Below are 21,393 nucleotides of genomic sequence, written 5' to 3'. Positions count from 1 at the left end.
TCAGCCAGAACCACCCCACTGAAGTGACCTGCTGCCTCTGCCCTAAGGGCATACTGTTTCTGATGACACCTGTGTTAGTGAATGGGAGGCCCCATGTCTCCCGTTTCTTCACACAACTCACACCCAAGGCAAAGTCTTGGATGGGGGTAGCTGACTGACGGAACCCAGGTTAGATACGGACACCACAATGCAAGGGAGGTGGGAGAGGTAGGTTTTGTTTGTTGTCTGTTTGTTTTTATCTATCTGGGAAAGATAGGGTGCACAATCCAGGGATCTATTACTATTGTAGGGATATTATCCAAAAATACTGGCAGTCACAAATGACCGATGTCAGCTATGATAACATCTTGTGAATATAGCAGCAGGCAAATTGTGTAAACTGTTTGGCCTCTACTGTTAAAAAAATGTCTAGAAAAAAGATGGAAATATAAAGAAATACTAACGTTGATTATCTCTATGATGAATGGTAGGTAATAATTTCCATATGTTTTGTTTTCAAAAATGTCTATACAGAAATTATATTTTGTTGTAAATTAGAAAAAAATGAGATTTTACCATTTGAGAAAGAATTCATTAAAAATAATTGCTGCCTTGCTGGATGGATGAAAACTCTTAAAAGTCCTGAGCAGATTTAATTATCTTTCTGTCAAACAGATGAATGCTGAATCAAAACAAAGTCAAATAAGCAAAAAAAAAAATTTACTCTCATTTAAGCTGAGATTAAAATCTGTTTCCTGTGACATTGCCCTCAGTGGGTACAGTAGCTGCGATCACTTTAGAGACTCAGAGCATCTTAAATCAGGATGTCATCATTTACCCTAACTTTATAGCATTTGTCTCGATCTGAAGTTTTTAAAAATACAAACACACACCTGTGCATACCTACCTGCTTAATATCTGCCTTCCCCAGGAGACACAAGGGCAGGGGACCACGAATCCTCAGAGCCCGCTCCTCCATAGACACACAGTAGGTACTTAACTGTATACTAGTACTTGCAATGCTTGATTGTTGATGGTGAAATCACAAGGGAAGGCACTGTGGCTAGTTATCTCTAGGCTAACTGGGAAGTCTTCTGGCCTCACCAGCTGACCGGCTCTCACTGAGATGGTTGTGGCTGTGTGGACTGTCTTACTGCCACTTCCTGTAGACCTCACTGGAGATTCTCAAGCTCTTTTAGGCCCACCGGCTTATTTTCCCCTTGAATATTTTTTTTTCACACCTGCCCCCTTCTGAACCCCAGGAAATGTGAGGGTCCTGCTATTTTCTTTGGCTGCTTTGGAAAGAGCATAGTTCTGCCCTCAGGCCCCCTTCCCCATCTTGGAGTTCTACTCCTCCCCTGCTCTCTGGACCTTGCCTAGAGGTCAGGGACTCTTTTCAAGGGTTCAGCAGTCCCTAACTTTCTTGCCTCCCTTCATCTGGTCCAGGGGGTCTCCTTCTCACCTGGGGACAGGGAGGCCACTGCCCCATTGACCAGATGTCCACCATGTCTTTTCTCTTTGCCCTTGGTCTCTCTGTTGGAAAATTCTAAACTGGGCATTTGATTCATATTCTCTACTGTTAATGGTATCATCTTTTCCCATGTGCTGCTGCTTCAATGGGGAAAATAGGAAAGAATCTGAGGAGATTTTTTTGGGGGAAAACAAGCTTTGGTGAACATCTCAAAAATATCATCAGTTCTGTTTGTACAAAAGGTAGGCCAATTCTCAGGGAATAAAATGAGCTATGTTTGACCCTGGGTTGTCAGTTCACTGAAGATTCTAGAAATAAAGAATCATGCAAAATGAGGCGCCTGGCGGGATGGCCGTTTTTGCTGCTGTCATAAAGTTTCTCCCCAACAGTTGAAGAGTCTGATAAAATAAATACCTGTCATGTCACTTAGGAGTGGGTGACAGGCGGAGAGTCCCTGAGCAGGTGACAAGCTGTCCTTGACTTGGTGAGTTTCCATGCTTTCTTTGTCTGATTGGATCTCATATTAAGTGATATGCAATGGGAGCTCCCTCTGTCAGCTCAGTGACAGCATTTTCGGTGAGGAGTGTCTGTGTGTCAGCCGGAGATGATTGTATTAGATATCACTTGTCTTAATGGTCCTACCTTCATCTGCTAAGCTGTGGGGCAAATGAGATTTTATGCTTTATCATCAGGCTGCCAGGCAAGGCTCAGGTAACTATATGTAAAATCTCATGCTCTGTTGCACAAAACTTGATGTTTGCAAAGAAAAGTAAGTACCTTGAAGCTTTTTATAACCTTTGTTTCTTCACAGCAAGAGGATATTACAAGTTTGTGTAAGGCTTTATATTGTCATGCTTAACCACTGTGACTTTTACAACTGCATGTCAGCTGGGGCACCATGAATTACTGGAGAAGCACTATGAAGATGTCATTGAGCTCTGCCTGCTGCTTCAGAGTCTTCAGAAGTTACAAAAAACATAGCTGTGCATGCCATTTCAAGCTCCTTATTGTATACTAACTGTACTATGTATACTGAGTTGCCATTCTCAATAACAGGAGGTTTATTTAAAAAAATTATTTATTTCAGAGAGGAAGGGAGAGAGAAAGAGAGATAGAAACATCAATGGTGAGAGAGAATCATGGATCAGCTGCCTCCTGCACACCCCACACTGGGAATCAAGCCCACAACCTGGGCATGTGCCCCAACTGGGAATTGAGTCATAACCTCCTGGTTCACAGGTTGATACTCAATCACTGATTCATGCCAGCTAAGCAACATGAAGTTTTTTTTAGCCAAATTCTTGATAGAACAGGTTTTTCCATAAAATATGTTATCAAGCAAACATTTCTCTAGGGTCTACCTCATTATTAAGTAGTGGCTGTTAGGGTGTTCTGTAACTAGCAGAATCAATGTGAAAGCACCATGAGGGAAAGGGGACCAAATATTCCAATTTCCTAAATTGCAGCCTTAAAGACGCATGTAAGTGCCCAGGCAGCGCCTGTGAAGAGCCGTCCTTTCTAGTGTAGTTGGACCCCTCGTTGTGGAAACAGTGCCTGCTGTTGGTTGTCTTTTGGGGGAGGGAGATGAATTCAGAATGGGAAGATCATGAAGAACATTCAAAAAGAATATTAGAGTTTTACATTTTTTAACCAATGTTTTAGAATTGTCTTGCCAATTACTTATTTAACCACTTTTTTTTTTCAGCTTGTCAGGTTTTTTTTTTAATAACCATTGACTTAGTTTTTCTATTAAAGATAACTTTCACACTCATCCTTTGTCAGTTTGTCGTATTTTAGTCACAGGTTTACAATAATGAGCACAACTGGCATGAACAAGCTTGAGATAAACACAGTGACTTTGGTAAGCAAACAGGTCTCAGCTGAAGGACAGAAATGGGGTGTGCCACAGAGCACCTGTTAGTTCCAGGCATTCCTTCGGCAAAGGCAACCCTCAGCATTTATTAGGAAGGACTGGAGGATGCCGGTTAATCTATGAATTGGTTAAAGGGCCTTTAATCAGGAGAGTGTCTATATAAATACATTTTCATCAATATGCGTAGTGATAACTCTTAAAGAACACTGTTTGAAGAATGATTCCTAGTGCAGGTCCTACTGAATTTGCCTTAATGAACCTCTACAGCTCTACTTATAATCAGTGGAGTATGTCTGCACGTAATTGGCGTTCTAAAGTGCTTTTACCTAGCAGTCTAGTTTATTTACACTCTGGGTACTATAATTGGTTTGTTCATCAGGCTTCTTTTTTCTTAGATGGGAAGAGATAATGTTTTGGTCTACTCTTCACTGCGTTATCACAATTTTTAAATTAATAATTTTGGGATTTAATGAGTATTTGTTCCACTTATATGTGCTCAAGATCCTCAATACCTCTGTCAATATCTTTATATATTTTTTTCTCTTCTGTGTCTGGGTAGCAATAAGGCAGAGGATAGTTTAAAAAATAAAATAAACAGATATTGTCCTACTAATAGATTTGGGAAATTTTAGGGTTTAGAAACAGAGAGAAGTGGTTGTGTGTGTGTGTGTGTGTGTGTGTGTATTATGTGTATTATACACACACATACACACACACAGAGGCAGAGAGAGACACAGGCAGAGAGAGAAAGAGATAAAGCAACGATAAGAGACAGAGACAGAGTGACATATATTTATATGACATTACATTGTATATATTGCATGATATTCACTCATATGTATATAGAGGGACAGATAGAGACAAAGAGACACCAAGTTAGGGATAGAGAAAGAAATTGAAAAGCAAACAGAAACAGATGAAAACAAACGAGAGAGAAAAAGAGAAAATGACAGAAACAGAGACACCGTGCAAGAGACAAAAAGAAATAGAGCTATCTAGAGCAGTGTTTTTCAACCTTTTTTGGGCAAAGGCACACTTGTTTCATGAAAAAAATCACGAGGCACACCACCATTAGAAAATGTTAAAAAATTTAACTCTGTGCCTATATTGACTATATATAAAGTAATTCTCTTGAATAGGAATCAAATAAACACAAAGAAAGTATTTTATAATTACTTTATTATGAAATATTAAGTAAACAAAATAGTGAAAAATTATAAAATTCTTGTCTTGTCTGCACCTATGGCACACCAGGCAACATCTCGCAGCACACTAGTGTGCCGCGGAACAGTGGTTGAAAAACGCTGATCTAGAGAGACAGAGGAAGGGCCACCTCAGTGATGTTGCTCAAGATTAGCTCCTTCTCTGCCCTGTTTTAGCAAAACTGTGGAGCCACAGATGTGGAGGTCCGAGGCCTTGGGGGAGCCACGTCCCTGGTGAGGACAGAGAGGCAGGCCCAGGCTCCACCTAGAGACACAGACCTGCGGACACAGACCTGCGACGAGTAGTCACAGCCTGCGCATTGATGAGATGGCCCTGCCCCACTCACTAGTTTAGATCTATTAAATGTGTTGTGTGTGTTTTTAGCGCTCTCTCTCTCTCTCTCTCTCTCTCTCTCTCTCTCTCTCTCTATATATATATATATATATATATATATATATATATATACCTCAATATATATATATAAATTTTTTTTTTGGCTGCAGAAAAGTATTGAAGGAAATCTCTGTGGGAGATCTCAATCCAAATGACACTGTGCAGGCCAATTTGGAGGCCCAGCTCCTTTCCCAGCTGGACCACCCAGCCATTGTCAAGTTCCACGCCAGCTTTGTGGAGCAAGATAATTTCTGCATCATCACGGAATACTGTGAGGTGAGAGTTTCCTTCTCTTCTCAAAATCTTAATAAAGACCTGGTTTATAGAAAAAGATGTCACTAATCCACGCAAAGCCACTGTGGCCCACCTGCCTATGATTTAATCACTTTCTGCCTTTAGCCCCATTCAATGAATAAACTAGCTTATGTGGGAAACAGCTGACTCCCACTGCTCGTGACTATTGCTGCCACCTCTGCCACTGCTTTTGGCGCACTGAGCTTCCCTGGCCCTGCATTTCACTGTCATCAGCACTGTCCAAAGGCACTTTCTGTGATGGTGGAAATGTCCCGTATTTGTGCTGTTTAGTACAGTCGTCCCTAGTCACACATGACTCTGTAGCACTTGATGAAGTATGGCTAGTGTGACTGAGGAGCTCAATGTTACATTTTATTTAATTTTAATTAATTTAAATTTAGATAACCACAAGTAACTTGTGGCTGCTCCTGACTTGGACAGATCCAGATGATAAGCTATCACTTTATTTCCCTGCATTAATTTTTTAATTTTAATCTACCAGACAAGGTCTAAGAATAATACAATGAACTCCCATGTAGCCTTCATTCAAATTTCCCAATTATTATCTTTTTTCCACATTTGGTTTATCATTCTCTTTATTCACTTTGTGCATCTATCTGTTTCTCATGAGCCTTTTGGGAGGAAGTTCAGATGTCCCTTTGTCCTAAACACTGCTATGAGTATTTCATAAGAGCAAAGACATTTTCTTATATAACTACAGTACAATTATCAAAATCAGTGGCTCTCACTCAAAAGTGTGATCCCAGACCACATCAGCATCACTTGGGACTTGGTTAGAAATACACGTTCTCAGCCTCCACCACCCCAGCCATGCTGAATCAGAAATTCTAGGGGTGGGGTCTGGCCATCTGTGTTTTGACAAACGCACCAGCTGAGTCTGAAGCACCCTGACATTTGAGAAGCGCCCACCAAATCCACGATTCATATTTAAATGTAACCCCATGTGTCCCAAGTATGTCCTTAGACATCTAAGAATGGTTCTGTACGAATTATTTTTTCGTGCAGAATCTAATCCAGGTTCGTCTGCGTTAATTTCTAAATGCTGGTGGTTTCCAGGGGCTGAGTTGCTCCCTGGGGAGGGGCGTTGCCATAGTGACAGCAGCTGGCGGGCCTGGAAGCAGCTGTGGGGTTTCTGCGGCTTCCAGGGTTCCCGCGCTGAGCTGTCAGCTGTCATTTCCTTCGCTCCTGAGGAGTGACGTGTGCGTATTTCTCATCTTCAGACCCGAATTCGCTCTTAATTAGCACAGCCTGGCATTATCCTCTTCTTATTGAGCTAAAATAATAATTCTGAAAAGGGCAGAGGGCCAAACTTGCACTCCAGGAAAATGCTATATCACCATTGAAATGCTTGGTCTTTTTAACTCCCAAGTTTCCCCTTCTGTAATTAATTTATTTATTACAGGAGAATTAGAAACATCAATGATGAGAAAGTATCATTGATCAGCCGCCTCTTCACGCCACTTACTGATTGAGCCCGCAATCCAGCACGTGCCCTGATTGGGAATCGAACTGTGACCAGCTGGTTCATGGTCAACGCTTCACCACTGAACCATGCCAGCCGGGCTGTAATTTAATTTAATACATATATAAATGCATTAATGAGACTACTACAGCCACCATGCCACCCTTTGGACACATCTTATGAATGTGAAAAGCAAACAACAGAACTCTCACAGCTCTTGTTAAGATCTAACCAAATCTTTGAGCAGGAATAGTTCCAAAACTACTAAAGTGGCAGAATATTTCCAATATTGGTGTCTCTGTTCTCCCCCACTCAGGGGAAATGGATCTATTTGTTGTTTCCTGTCCATCTTCCAGAATGTCACCCCTTAGTCTGTGCGTGGGCCATTTCCTTTAGAATGTCCTTCCTAGCCCCACACATTCAAATCCTCCCATCCTCTCAGGCTGCGCTGAAATGCCACCTCCTCTACAAAGATCCCCACAATCTCCTGACTAGAAATCACTCCCCATTTGTTCCCCCTCTCATAGCATTTTCTCTCTTTGGCACTCAGCACTTTATACATAGTATAAACCATCTCATTTCTCAATGTATGGGATTCATCTTTTCTGACTCATTATTATGCTACATCGCGGACCCACACTGTGAGCCACAGATAAATAAGCACTCAGGAAATTTCTTTTTTTTTTTCCCCCCCTGACACATTCTTTACCACTTGCTTCCAGCTATTTCCCATCTCATTTCTGTCAAAGGCTGATGATAAAGGATAAAATATTGGAACTTCTACCAGTCATACATGTCAAAAGTATTTTGTCCTACCTCATGTTGCTGGTACACCTAAAGACGTACTACACCAGTGGCCTGTCAGATGCTGCCTGAGGTTTTTCCATTTGGGTTAGGATAAGGCATCTCCATATCTGGGTGTCAGATTAGGAGACAAAATGGAGAATAGGTGTGATCACATATCTTCTGGAGAGAGAGAACATATGACTATCGGGGCAAAAAGTGGGAAGGGTTGGACTTGTCTATTTCACGCTCGATGATATTAACATAACTAAATAAAAATGATATCGACATCATGGTAGTGCTCGTCCACTGGGGATGTGCAGAAGGCAGCCGATCAGTGATTCTCTTTCATCATTGATGTTTCTATCTCTCTCTTCCTCTCCATTCTTCTCTGAAATCAATAAAAAAATATTAAAAAAAGAAACCCGTATATCAATTTGCACACACATTTTTAACATGATGTCATTATTATTTTCTCTCAGTAGAAGACTAGTAGCATCGCACTGATTTCTGTTCAAATCTTGGTTCATGTCCTTGACAAGTTATTTCATTCTTGACATTTTCCTGACTTTAAGATAATGTAACAACACATATTCTGTTAGGTTTTTATAGCGATTTGAAATAATGGCTGTTGAAAAAGTGGCCATCAGTGCTTTGCACCTAGTAAACAATCAGTAATGGAAGTGGTTAGTTCCTTATTATTTCATTGCTACTCCTTTCTCCCCTTTCCCGTTATCTTTAGTAGGCAAGCTAATTTTTACCTCTTTGAGTTTTTTATTTTCAGCCTTTACTGTAGAGATTCATTGCCAGAAGGAGGGAAGCAGGCACATTTTTTAACACTAATGGGTCTGATGGCAACTTTTAGGCAAGTACTTGCCAAGGATCTGTTTGTATTATAAAAAAAGAACATTTCAAATTTCTCTTATGCTTCTTGTTTATGTAAAGCTGTTTAAATACACCAAGTAAGTGGGTTGAGTTTTACAATCTAAAAACTCTAGTGGGTGTCAGTAGACTCTTGCAAATGAACTTGGCAGTAACATGTAGCCACCAGGCTAATTAGCTCTCTGAAAGTTCTTACGACATCATACTTGATGTGTATTGGGTCTACAATGAGAGACAAACCTTCTTCTGTCTTTCAAAGCCATTGCTATAGTCCTGAAGCTCTGTCTGGGGGCTCCAGCCTCCAGAATTGGTTGTTTATGGACGATAGACATGCAGGATATTTATCATTGTGCTGTTGATTAGTGGCCATCTGTCTTAGTCTGTTCAAACATCCATTGCAAAATACAATAGATTCTGTGGCTTATAAACAACAGAAACCTGTTTCTCACAGTTCTGGAGACTGGAAGTCTGAGATCAAGTTGCTGGCAGATTCAGGGTCTGGTGAAGGCCCAATTCTTGACCTGTAGATGGTCATCTTGCTGTGTCCTCACATGGTGGGAGTGGGAGGAAGCTCTGTGGGTTTCTTTTATAAAGACACAATTCCATTCATAAGGGCTCCACTCCCATGATCTAATAACCTTCCAAAGGCCCCACATCCTAATATTACCACACAAGGGTTAGGGGATCAACATATATGTTTTGGGGGACACAAACACCATCCTTCCTGCTGTGAGCGGTAGCCATCACGTGTCAGGCTGTCTTCAGGGGTTTGCTTTGCTGGAATTGCTGCTGGTTGAGGGACCTAACCATTACATCAGAGAGGTGTGGCCTATGAGGCCCTCTGGTTTTCCTGCCAGCTCCATCCTGGAGTGGGTGGGCTTCCTTGACTTGGCTCTATGTCAACTCTATGGGTCTAAGATTTATTCAGTAGGGAAGACTGTAAATACTGTGTCTCGCATTTCTATACACATAAATCAATGTTTGTGATTTTTATAAGTACCAAAGTTAGTTATTTTATTTGTTCCATTTATTTTCTTTACTTAAACTATGAAATATTTTAACCCATTATCAAAAAAACATTAAAAAAAATAAGGCCACTGATTTTTACTTAAAATTGCTAATGAAAAAATTGAAAAGCAAACAAGTTTCATTTAAAGGAAAGGAACTAAATGCACTAATATATAGCAGTTCATAAACCCAATAGCACTTATGGCATTTGGGGTATGGCTTTAGTTGGCATATGACTTTATGTAAATAAGTATTCAAAAATACCGTACAATCAGAATAACCCACTTTAAACAGCTTATTTTTTAAAAGACCAATGATTTATAGATGAAAGTATTATTTCATACCACTTCTTAAGATAAAAGTGAGTTTCCCCATTTTATTCTTGTTCATGTACATTTGCCTCAGCAGGAAGAACACTTATTGTAAAATAACAGTGAAACCCAATAAATTCAATGAAACCATTAGCAACTAAACCTAGGAATGCTCATTTATATTATCAGACATAAACATGATGGTACCACTTGGCATTCACTAGTAACTATTTAGGATCTGGATTTTCTTACTTCACCTAAGAGCATTATATGGCTTGATGTTTCCCCCCGCTTTTTATGCACTTAATTACAGTGAACTTCCAAACTTCTAAGGAAATGTTTTCTGGTTCTACAATATAGTGACAGAGGATCTTCTTTCCCTGCCCCCTCTACCTTCATTTATTGGTGTTTTCCTAAATGTAACGTCACAGGCTTTTTAAAGGTGTCATCATAAAATGATTCTTATTCAGTCCTGACTTTCCCAAGTACATTTTTTTTTTACTTTGGAATTTTTAAAATTACTGGATAAAATGTTTTTATGCCTGAGTGAAACATTAAGTATATGGCTCATTTGCATTATTTAGCAGCGTTTTCTTTAAGTGTGGTCCATGGACCATCTGTTCCAGGGTAACTTAGGATGCTTGCTAACAAAATACATATTCTTTGCTCCTCTTTGGATTTACTTAGTTAGAGTATCTGTTGGCGTGGCTGACGGATATGCATTTTAAACAAGCCACTTGGGTGATTCTTATGCATGCTAAATTTTGAAGTCCATTGAAAGGATGAATTAGAAGATAATTTAAAGGACATGTACAGTGTGAGGGAACAGTTTAAGATGTCAACCAAATGAATTAATAAGGGGCAGCTTTTTCACTTTAAAACGAATAATTTTTCAAGCTCCTTCTAGCCCTAAAACAATGAGATTATTTTGTCTTTTGTATATGCTCTGAACATTGCAGTTACGTTGTATTCAAGCTTCTGAGAAGGCTCTACTTTGGCCTTTTAAACTGGTTGAAAGGACGTCTGTTGATGACTTAAAATTTTTTTTTTTTAAATCAAATCCTTTGAAGACTTAGAAATTTTTAATGTCCACTAGAGATGGAGTTCAGAGTTTGTATTTGAATTGTCTTTCATGTCTTCAAGGTCTGGGCATTTCAGAGTCAATCTGATGTTGCCTAACTGGGAAGGGGATAGAAGGGAGATACCATTAACCCATCAAATGGTACATTTTGATTTACAGATTTTCAAAACCTTAGAAGTTAACATCAAGGCTTTTATTGCAACTTTCAAGAAGTAATATTAGTGAAGAAAATGATTTTTTTCTCAGTAATATTGTCTTAGGGTAACATTTTCAAATTAAAGTTGTTAAAGCGATAAAAGAATTAACTATTTTTCAAAGGCAAGTTAAGGAAACATAATGTGCAGATATTATAATAAGAATTTCTCAAACTGAGGTGTGATATTTTATTAAAAAAAACATTTGATTTTCACTTGGAAGATGGCTCAGAGAAAGAAAGTAATTAGTGCTTTTCATATTGCTGAGTTGAAATCAGACTGCTTCACAAGAAATTATATTTCTTTGTTATATAAGAACATAATTTGTTGTGTCTTAATCTGTGAGTGACTTGATTACCTTAATTAAATCCTAAGAAAATAATCTACAGAGTGTTTATTGAAGAACAAAATAAACACAAAACAAGTAGTTTTTCTAGGAGATAAACTTGCAAAGTGAAAATTGTAGGGTAACCTGAGAAGGCTAAGACCCAGCTTCCTGATTTATTTGATCTTTTAGCGTTCTTCTCATTTGAACATGTCCTTGCTTAATACTAAGAATTAGCCTGTTCCTTCTTTATATGGTTCGACCCAGAGAGCAAAGGAGAGAATGTGTATCTCTCTTTAACGATGCACTCAGAGATTTACTATTAAAGGCCCTACTTTCTTAATGGTCTAAATATATATATGTATATTTAGTCACAGGAAATTATACACACATTTAATATCAATTCAGGAAACAGACAAGCAACTTGTACTCACTACTTGAGGAGAGAGCATAAGGAGGTGATTGTCATTACTAACAATAAATGTCACTCAGGAAACGTGCTCTGCCAAGGCAAAGGCCATTTTCACAGGAACTGCTGTACTTCTGTCTGACCTTCCTAAAGTAAGGAACATTAGGTTGAATCAGGAAGCTTCACTGGTATTTCTTCAAGGCAAGTTTTTCTTTTTCCTTTTTCTTTTTATTTCTTCTTTCTTATCTCCCTTCTTTCTTTCCTTCCTCCTTCCTTTCTTCATGTCTGACACTTCTCATCTGAAGCTATTCAGGAAGGAGACAACAACATATAGGTAAAATTATCTTTCTGCCACTAGAGATATTTTATTACATTCAGAGAATCTAAATGGGATACTGAAAGGAGATGTTTTGTTTTCTTTTTTAAAAAAAATATTTTTATTGTTTTCAGAGAGGAAGGGAGAGCAAGAGTACAATAGGAACATCAGTGATGAGAGAGAATCATTGATCAGCTGCCTCCAGCATGCCCCACAGTGGGAATCAAGCCCACAGCCTGGACATCTGCCATGACATGGAATCGAACAGGGACCTCCTGGTTCATAGGTCGACACTCAACCACTGAGCCACTCCAGCCAGGCGTGTGGTGTGTGTGTGTGTGTGTGTGTGTGTGTGTGTGTATGTGTGTGTGTGTGTGTGTGTTGGGACAGAAAAGGGAAATTGGGATTGGAAAATACGTACATTCGTATCTTGCCTTTCTTCTGAAGAGTTTTTGTGATTACTTCACAGGATGTTACAATAATCTATTGTCAAAATTGTTTTATTCAACTTATGGAAACATTATGACAGTACAGCTTGTGTGATCTAACTTTGATAAACTCTAGGGTTAAAAAGAGAGGCGTTACAAAGACAGGCTTGGAGAATGAGAAGGAAACGATGGTCTTTTTGACAAGGAGTCAGATATTTGATTCACTGTATTTGTGAATTCCAGCAAGCTGTGATCACCTTGCCCAGAAAAATTCAGCCGGAAACTGAATTTGCACAAGGGTGCAAGGTGAAGGTTTGGTATGCCTTTTCGACTTCTCATGCCTTGTGCAAAGGAGAGAACATGCTAGGAAAACATTTGCATATTGCACTAAAAGTATATAAAAAATACATTACAAATCACCGGTTCTGTTGACTTCATGTTGTTTGATTGGAAGTAATTTCCTCTTGATTGTTTAATTGCCTATAAATGCTCTTCCTTTGCACCTAACAGCTCTGTCAGGAATAGTCTGTGTGTAGCTTAAAGTCTGGCTCTTATGCTCCTAATGGATGTGACATATATCTCTCCTCATAGGGCCTGTGTTGTTGACCCTCCCCCCAAAACAAAACAATTGCATTTAACCTATCCTTTTCTTAAGAGGAACAGTTCTTGAATTATCTTTAATATGTCGGTGTTTTAAGGTAAAAGGGGTCAGATATAGGGTTTTTCCAAGAGAAACACATTTTGTGTTTTCATTTCTGTGGTGGATGAAATATTATACATTAAGATCAGCACAATCAGAACGGTTTTACGTCATTCTCTGCCAGGCAGTTTTAGATCACGTTATTTGTGATCACGATTCATTTGGGCACCAAGTATTATCCTTTTGTGAGTGGTAGGACAGAGACTGACTAAATGGTGTGTCATGTGTCTGGACCCCACATAAATCAACATTGCTGTATTGCTGAGAGTTTTGCTCTAGTTAAATAGAGAAAAGGAGAGCTAAGTCATTCCAAGGTCCAGGTCAGTCTGGGCATGCCGAAGTGAAAAGAATCTATACTCCAGCAGTCAGCACTATATGCCCAATGTAAGCACCAATTTACTTTCACCAGAGCATCATTACTTTATATAAATATCGTTAGTTTGAATTTTTGCTGTCTTTATATTTTTAATTTGTATACATGTTAGGGTTCTATAGTTATGTAAAACTCTAAGCATAAGTAAAGTTATTCCTAGTTTTATGTGGGTACATATAAATACATAATGTTATGGAATGCATTAAAAATAAATTTTAAGGTAATATTGAGGTAATGTAACAAAAACAAAAAACCTTTAGAACAGTTTTTTTCCTTGAGTGATGTCAAAGATAAATACAACCATACATTTACTTAGAGCAATGAAAACAGTTTAATTAGTAACAGCACAGGGGAGAGAGCTGAGCTCCATTCTGAAATGTGCGGAGGTGACTGGACGAAGCAAAACCTCGGTCAGTGATAGTTACCTGACCCCTTTTACCGTGTGCCCTCACTTTCTTATAACAACAGCGACTGCTGTTTATTAACTATATTTGAGAGAATTTGATTTTAAAATATTAACTGGGGAAAAAAACGATAAATCATGCTGTTTGGTTTCAGGGTCGAGATCTGGACTGTAAAATTCAGGAATATAAAGAAGCTGGAAAAACCTTCTCAGAAGGTCAAATAATAGAATGGTTTATTCAGCTGCTGCTAGGAGTTGACTACATGCATGAAAGGTATGTTCATTTGTTACTAAGAGACAGAACTTTTTTAAACAGTCATGTCTGTTTTAAATGAAATTTGGGGGGAAAGAACTGAAAGAAAGCAAGACCAAATGGTATATGACGGTAATTAAACATCTATAATATACTTTTCCATGAAAAAAACTGTTGAATGATTGTGTCTAGAAGATTTACTTGAAAAGCATTTTTTTAGTTGTTGCTCTACAAATCAAGTTGGCTTGGAATACAAGACAGAAAATTATATTAAACACATTTCCGATATCTGATCATATCCTGTGAATTACAAGTGATTTCCAGATACCTTTAGCATGCCATGGATTTATTATATCTGCAGCAGCTTGAGCTGTAAATGCCCTAGGTTGCTATAAATGCATTGCATGGTCGCCTTGAAATGTGTCTGTGCACATTTAGCCGAGTTTACTTCTCAAGGCAAACTAAGTAATGGAGGCAAAAGATGTTGTTTGGTATTCAGACCAAAAGTCAGTTTGATGTGAAGTACCTGATGAAGAAGGTCAAGGTATGTTTTATGAGTTCAGTTGTCTGTAATTTGTATTTACAATCTCTGTTTCAAAAAATGTATTTTAAAACAAATAGGAGTTGTAGATGTTAAAATGTTTGACTTGAAAAGATGTACATACACAGACAAATGAAAGTAGATATTATGAGATGTTTCTGTTAGCTTTCAGCTTAGGAGTGGGCAGAACACTTGGTAACATTCTTATTGAACAAAAGTAAAAATTTATAGGGTACACCGAGGTCTGCCTATCCATGGATATCAGATAGTTCAAATGTGTCATCTGTGGTTTCTGATCTCATAAAAGGTAATTGGACAGTTCTGTGATTTGCCATGACCCTTCTGAAACACATGCTCCAGGATTCAGATAGCCACTGACCTACTGACAGCCCCTTGCAATCTTTTGATTGATGTAAAACTATCCAAAGGGATAATAGTAAAGGAATATAAAATAATCTTTTAATAAACCACTGAAAGCTGCTGAATGTAGGGTATTCGTGTATATGCTTACAGTTGATATTGTAGATTTATTTTCTTTATAATTCCATGGCATATTTATTAGCTTATACATAAGGAAAACAACACATATAAGGATGCTAACTTTGGTATTTTGTGTGTAAAATATAAAACTGAAATTTGATACCCTTGTCCAGTGTGGCCCAGGGGTTCAATTCCTGGTCAAAGGCATGAACCTGGGTTGCAGGTTCAATCCCAGGCCCAGGTTGGGGCTCATTTGGGAAGTAACAAATCACTGTGTCTCTCTTCCATCGATCGATCTTTCTTTCTTTCTTTCTTTCTTTCTTTCTTTCTTTCTTTCTTTCTTTCTTTTTTTTTTCTTCCTTCCTTCCTTCCTTCCTTCCTTCCTTCCTTCCTTCCTTCCTTCCTCCTTCCTTCCTTCCTTCCTTCCTTCCTTCCTTTCTTTCTTTCTTTCTTTCTTTCTTTCTTTCTTTCTTTCTTTCTTTCTTTCTTTCTTTCTTTCTTTCTTTCTTTCTTTCTTTCTTTCTTTCTTTCTTTCTTTCTTTCTCTTTATCTTCCTCTTTCTCCCTTTCCAAAACTCTCTCTAAAAATCAATGGAAAAAAAATACCTTTGGAGAGGATTAACAGAAACAAAACAAAATAATCCCCCAAAATCCTGAAATCTGGTTTATTGAGGAACCCAAATATTTTGATATATTTGGTTCTACTTAGTACTAGTTAAAATAAAGGGGGTTAAAAATAAATAAATAAATAAATAAATAAATAAATAAATAAATAATTCTTAAGTGAAAGGATTTAATTTTTTTCAAATCCTTCAACATTCCAAGAAAGTCATTAAATGGAGCTTAAATATTTGGATATTTGTGAATCTGAAATACCATCCTTTGATTCAGATGATAAATGACGGTGCTTCTTATTCATTATGTTATTATGACCAATTGTAAAATTTTTATATATAAATAAGAAATTTTCAAATTTTATTTATTAAATAATGATACATTAAAAATAAGGCCTAACTTCAAATTACTGTTAGTAAACTAGCAGAGATAAAACATGGACCCAAATAACTATAAATTGTGTATCATTGTGCTACACAGGATTGAGAATCTCTACCATGTAGTTATTATGGTCCTGGATAAGCTACTTAACCTCTCTGAGCCTTTGTTTCCTCAACTATAAAATAGGGATAATAATGGGATCCTCTCTGCTTACTTATAGGATCCTCTCTGCTTGCTTATAGGATCCTCTCTGCTTGCTTATAGGGCTTTAGGGAACATGTATTGAGATATATACATTTTAAAGTTTTCAAACTGTTAAGCCCCGTTTAATGTTGTTGTTTGTGGTTGTAATTCAATATAGAAATGATGGCATAGCAACCAGAAAAGCTAAAAAAAAAAAAAAACCCAAAAAACCACACAAACCTCTTGACAGTAACAAGTGTTGGCAAGGATATGGAGCTACTGGAACTCTCTTACATTGCTGTTAGGGTGTAAATTAGTATAGCCACTTGGGAAAAATGCTTAATAATAACTCCAAAGCTAAACATTCAAATATCTTGTGACCCAGTAATTCTGTTCCTCAGAAAGAAAATGAATACTTGTGTCCAACAAATGACATGTATAAAGATGTGCATAGAAAGCTTATTTGTAATAGCCCAAACACTAAGAAATGTCCATTTACAGTAAGTAAATAGTTAAATATCTTTTGGTATTTTCAAACAATGGAATTTTACTGTGGAATAAAAACAGAATACACAGCCCTGGCTGGGTAGCTCAGTTGGTTAGAGTGTTGTCCCTATATGCCAAGGTTGCAGGTTTGATCTATGGTCAAGACACATATAAGAATCGACCAATGAATGCATAAATACGTAGAACAAGAAATCAATGTGTTCTCTCTCTCTCTCTCTCTCTCTCTCTCTCTCTCTCTCTCTCTCTCTCTCAAATTAATAAATTAAAATTTTTAAAAGTTGATGTAATTCTAAAAGAAACAAGAAAAACACAATACACAATTGATATACATTTGAGAGACATGATGTTGGATGAAAGCAGCAGATGCAAAATAGTGTATACCATATGACTGCAGACCAGAAACTCCCTTTATTCTCAGACCTTTAGACTCAGGCTGAATTATACCACCCACTTTCTCAGGTCTCCAACTTGCCAATCTTGAAACTTCTCAGCCTCTATAATTGTGTGAGCCAATTCCTTGTGATAAATACCGTATGTCACTGTCACTGTCTCTATTTCTGTCTCTGTCTCTATCTCTATCTCTGTCTATCTCTTATAGGTCTGTTTCTTTGTAGTGTAGCAGCAGAGCAGATAAAGAAGATCCTAGAAAAACTAAGAGTGATGTTACAGAAGAAATGAAGATATTTTTTTCTGACTCCTTTGGAGAATTCTTGTACTTATTATATAATAATTTGATTTATTTATATATTAATAATATTCTAAATCCATACACTCATAAATAGTAATGTTAAAACTGTGAATATTCACAGTTCATTAAAAGCTATCTTGAGGATGTAATACATACTCCTTCCTCCCCGTGGACTTGAACCTCTGGTGCAGAGACAGCTCTAAGTTTTCTTAAAGCTGTTTATATTCTGAGGCACATTACTGACTCCCCCCAGATTCCTAGGCTGGTCCAGTATTTGAGGGACTTTGGAACCTTGGATAAAGCTAGAACCCTGTGCTCTCTGAAAGTGCAGTCCTATTGTATAATAGCCTTTTTCCTCTTTGGTCCAATCAGTTGTCTAATCTGAAACATCATCTTTTCCGGATGCCACAGCAGAATTGGGCAAAAGGGAAATACTTGAAGACAGAGACAATGTCTTGTTCATCTTTTTTTTTTTTGCCCCCCAGTGCTAACATGGAAACCACAAAACAAAGCAAACAATCCTCCCCCCACAAATAATTTCTGTTGAAGGGGAAGTTCAGTTAGCCTAGATTTTTTTTTAAAAAAATGGACAGAACAGCATCTATGCAGAAAGCCCATTTTCTGGTGACATTGAGGCCTTACTGATTTGGGTGCTTTCAACAGGGAAGGAAAAACCAGGACAAAGACACTTTTCTGAGGCGACTGCCTCATCACTAACATCCCACTCATTTCCAGCCAGTCCTGTGTTGAAAAGGCTAAATATTCCCTGAGAGGTGGTATGAGGGATTTATTTTTTAATGTAGTGAGACTCCCAGAGAAAAGACCTACTTGTGAATCCAGGTCAGGAGATATGTCAGAAGATGGAGGTGTGCTACCTTAGGTTTGAAGATGGAAAAGCAAAGGAAGTTGTGGTGTCATGTTACTGGAGATTCCTGTTGTTGTTTTCTTTATTGATTAAGGTATTACATATGTGTCCTTATCCCCCCTTTGCCTCCCAACCCCCTCCTGCCCTCACCACGCTGGTGCCTGTGTCCATTGGTTAGGCTTATATGCATGCATACAAGTCCTTTGGCTGATCTCTCTTCCTGAGCCCACCCTCCCCTACCTTCCCTCTGAGGTTTGATGGTCTGATAGATGCTTCTCTATCCCTGGATCTGTTTTTGTTGTTCATTTTATTCCACAAACGAGCAAGATCATGTGATATTTATCTTTCTCTGGGATTCCTGCTTTTGCCTGGTACCCACTTCTTGAGGATGTTCTCAGGTCACTTTTTCAAGGAGGCTCCACCCCAGTGCCAGGCATAGACAACTCCTGCTGTGTTGGCAATAGTTACGTTGGAGGAGGACCTGACTCTACCCCTGATTTACAACACAGTCGGCTCCTCATGCTCATGGTAGCCACAACAACAACGAGGAAGCCAGACAGGTGCCTCAGAACCTAGGATGAAGGCCAAGTGGCAGAGACCAGCCACGGGAGCTACCTCAGCCATGCATCACCAAGGAGTCCTTGCTTATGCCAGCATCTTTGACAAGGAGAGACTGAGACCCACCTGAGACCCTACAACCTAAAGGACAGACTTTTAGGGTTGGGAGCTGATGTGTCAGAAACGATTACGGGCTCAAGAAGAGTTGAAGGAGACAATATTCATGCCTTCTCCACAGTCCTACCCTGAGAACACCTGCTCTGTCTCCACAGACTGTGCTTCACTCTGTTGTGGTTCTGAAGGCCAGAGGATGTAGAAAATGGTTGGTAGTGGAGACGGAGGCGGGAGCTCTACCATGTGTCTGAACACAGCTGCCATCTAAACTTCACCAGGCCACACTTAATTCTCTTGGGCACCATGCGAGGGACCTACCATTTCCATAGAAATGGTGTGGGACATCGGAGATAATGGAGGGAGAGCTACTTTGACCTTTTTAGAAGATGTTCTCTAAGTTACCTATATTACTAGTCACCTTGTTATTTCTTAGATTTGATTTTTATATGCTTCAAAGGAAAGGATATTAACCAAGCAGATGATAAGACTTTCTTGCTGGAAGTATTTTTGCTTACTGTAACCACAAAGTCAATAAAAGAGGCTTTTAAAATCCATATATATATATATATATATATATATATATATATATATATGTTATAATATATATAATATATATTATAATATATATATATGATTATGACAAAGTTACTCCATTTTTTGTAAAATATATATATATTTTAATTTCTTTATTGATTATGGTGTCACATAATTGTCCTCATCCTCTCATTCCCATCCCAAACCCCTCCACATTTATTATAAAATATATTTTTATTGATTTCAGAGAGGAAGAGGAGAAAGAGAGATAGAAATATCAATGACGAAAGGGAATCATTAACTGGCTGCCTCCTGCGTGCCCCCTACTGGGGATTGATCCTGCAACCTGGGCATGTGCTCTTGACCAGAATCGAACCTGGGACCCTTCAATCTGCAGGCCGATGCTCTATCCACTGAGACAAACAGGCTAGGGCCCAAAATATTTTGATAGCTGGTCTGTTGCATAGAAATTTTTATTCTATCATCATGGCACCAGCCAATTCTCATAACTGCTTCCTAACACTTTATTTGCCTTTTTCTTAAAATATCTAGTACTGAATAATATATTCACACACACCTGAGGGCTGCTAATGTATTATCTGTAACTCATCTTCTGTCTAGGAGTCTTCAGTAAGTTTCTCTTGCTTGTATTAATTATTCCAATTGTATAGTAGCTGGGTTCCTGGTAGGCTCCCTATATCGCTATTAGAAAGTCTAAACCCTTAGACAGTATGACTCCCTGGGTACTTGTAGCTGTAAGAGACCTAGTAACCTCTCCTTGGATCTAGAATCAACAGTTGCAGGGACCAAGTGAATCAACTTAAGATGCTTTTAATTGCAAGGAATAGAAGCAGCTTAAAAAATTGATTATATATAATAGCCTATAAAGCTTTGTGATTATTAATCTAAGACTGAATGTATGATTACTTGATATGATACTATGAAGATCATACTACAAAATCCCATTAGCATCTGGCCTACTGAAGTAGTTGAAAACATCTCATTTTCCCCCCCAATTACACGTTCTCCTGACTTGAAACCTGTTTTTAAAAAAATCTATTTCCTTAGGGAAACAAGAAATTGTTGGGGCTTTGTTGCTTTTAAACATTTAAATATATATCTTTGGGAATGTATATTTATGTGTGAATTACATCACATAGACCCATATATATTTTTAATTTTTTATTGATTGATTGATTTGAGAGAGCAAGAGGAAGGCAGAGAAAGAGAGATTGAGAAAGAGATTAATTTGTTTTCTGCTTATTTATGCATTCATTCATTGATTCTTACATGTGTCTTCATCCTGAATTGAGCCTGCAACCTTGGTGTATTGGGACGATACTCTAATCAACTGAGCTATCATGCCACCCATATATGTTATGTGTAGTAAGATTTTAAAATTTTACATTTTTGAATGAAATTGTATATTCTTTTTTTCTTTATTGATTAAAGTGTTACATATATGTCCTTATTCCCTTATTGCCCCCTACTGTCCCCCCCGCAACAGGTAAGGAGAAGAGATCAACCAAAGGACTTGCATGCCCTCACTACCCCCCACCCCCTGTCTGTGTCCATTGGTTAGGCTTATATGCGTGCATACAAGTCCTTTGGTTGATCCCTTCTCCTTACCCCCACCCTTCCCTTCCTTCCCTCTGAGGTTTGACAGTCTGATTGATGCTTCTCTGTCTCTGAATCGGTTTTTGTTCATCAGTTTATGTTCATTATATTCCACAATTGAGTGAGATCATGCGATATTTATCTTTCTC

At 38.3% G+C, this 21,393-nt stretch overlaps 1 protein-coding gene across 5 annotated transcripts in view; it reads left to right on the top strand.

The window, feature by feature from the left end:
- NEK11 (NIMA related kinase 11) overlaps positions 1-21,393 on the top strand; it is a 135,061-nt gene that overhangs the window by 23,716 nt on the left and 89,952 nt on the right. For 4 of the 5 annotated variants that reach the window (XM_045579297.1, XM_045579296.1, XM_045579298.1 and 1 more), the window contains exons 3-4: positions 5,030-5,195; positions 14,065-14,183. In XM_045579297.1, coding sequence (XP_045435253.1) covers positions 5,030-5,195; positions 14,065-14,183 — 285 coding nt within the window. The remainder of the gene's footprint in view (positions 1-5,029; positions 5,196-14,064; positions 14,184-21,393) is intronic. The other variant, XM_045579299.1, reaches the window with a different exon arrangement.

Source organism: Pipistrellus kuhlii, unplaced genomic scaffold (genome assembly GCF_014108245.1).
Source record: "Pipistrellus kuhlii isolate mPipKuh1 unplaced genomic scaffold, mPipKuh1.p scaffold_m20_p_11, whole genome shotgun sequence".
Classification (NCBI taxonomy): Eukaryota; Metazoa; Chordata; class Mammalia; order Chiroptera; family Vespertilionidae; genus Pipistrellus; species Pipistrellus kuhlii.
This window is presented reverse-complemented; position numbering and strand designations above follow the sequence as displayed.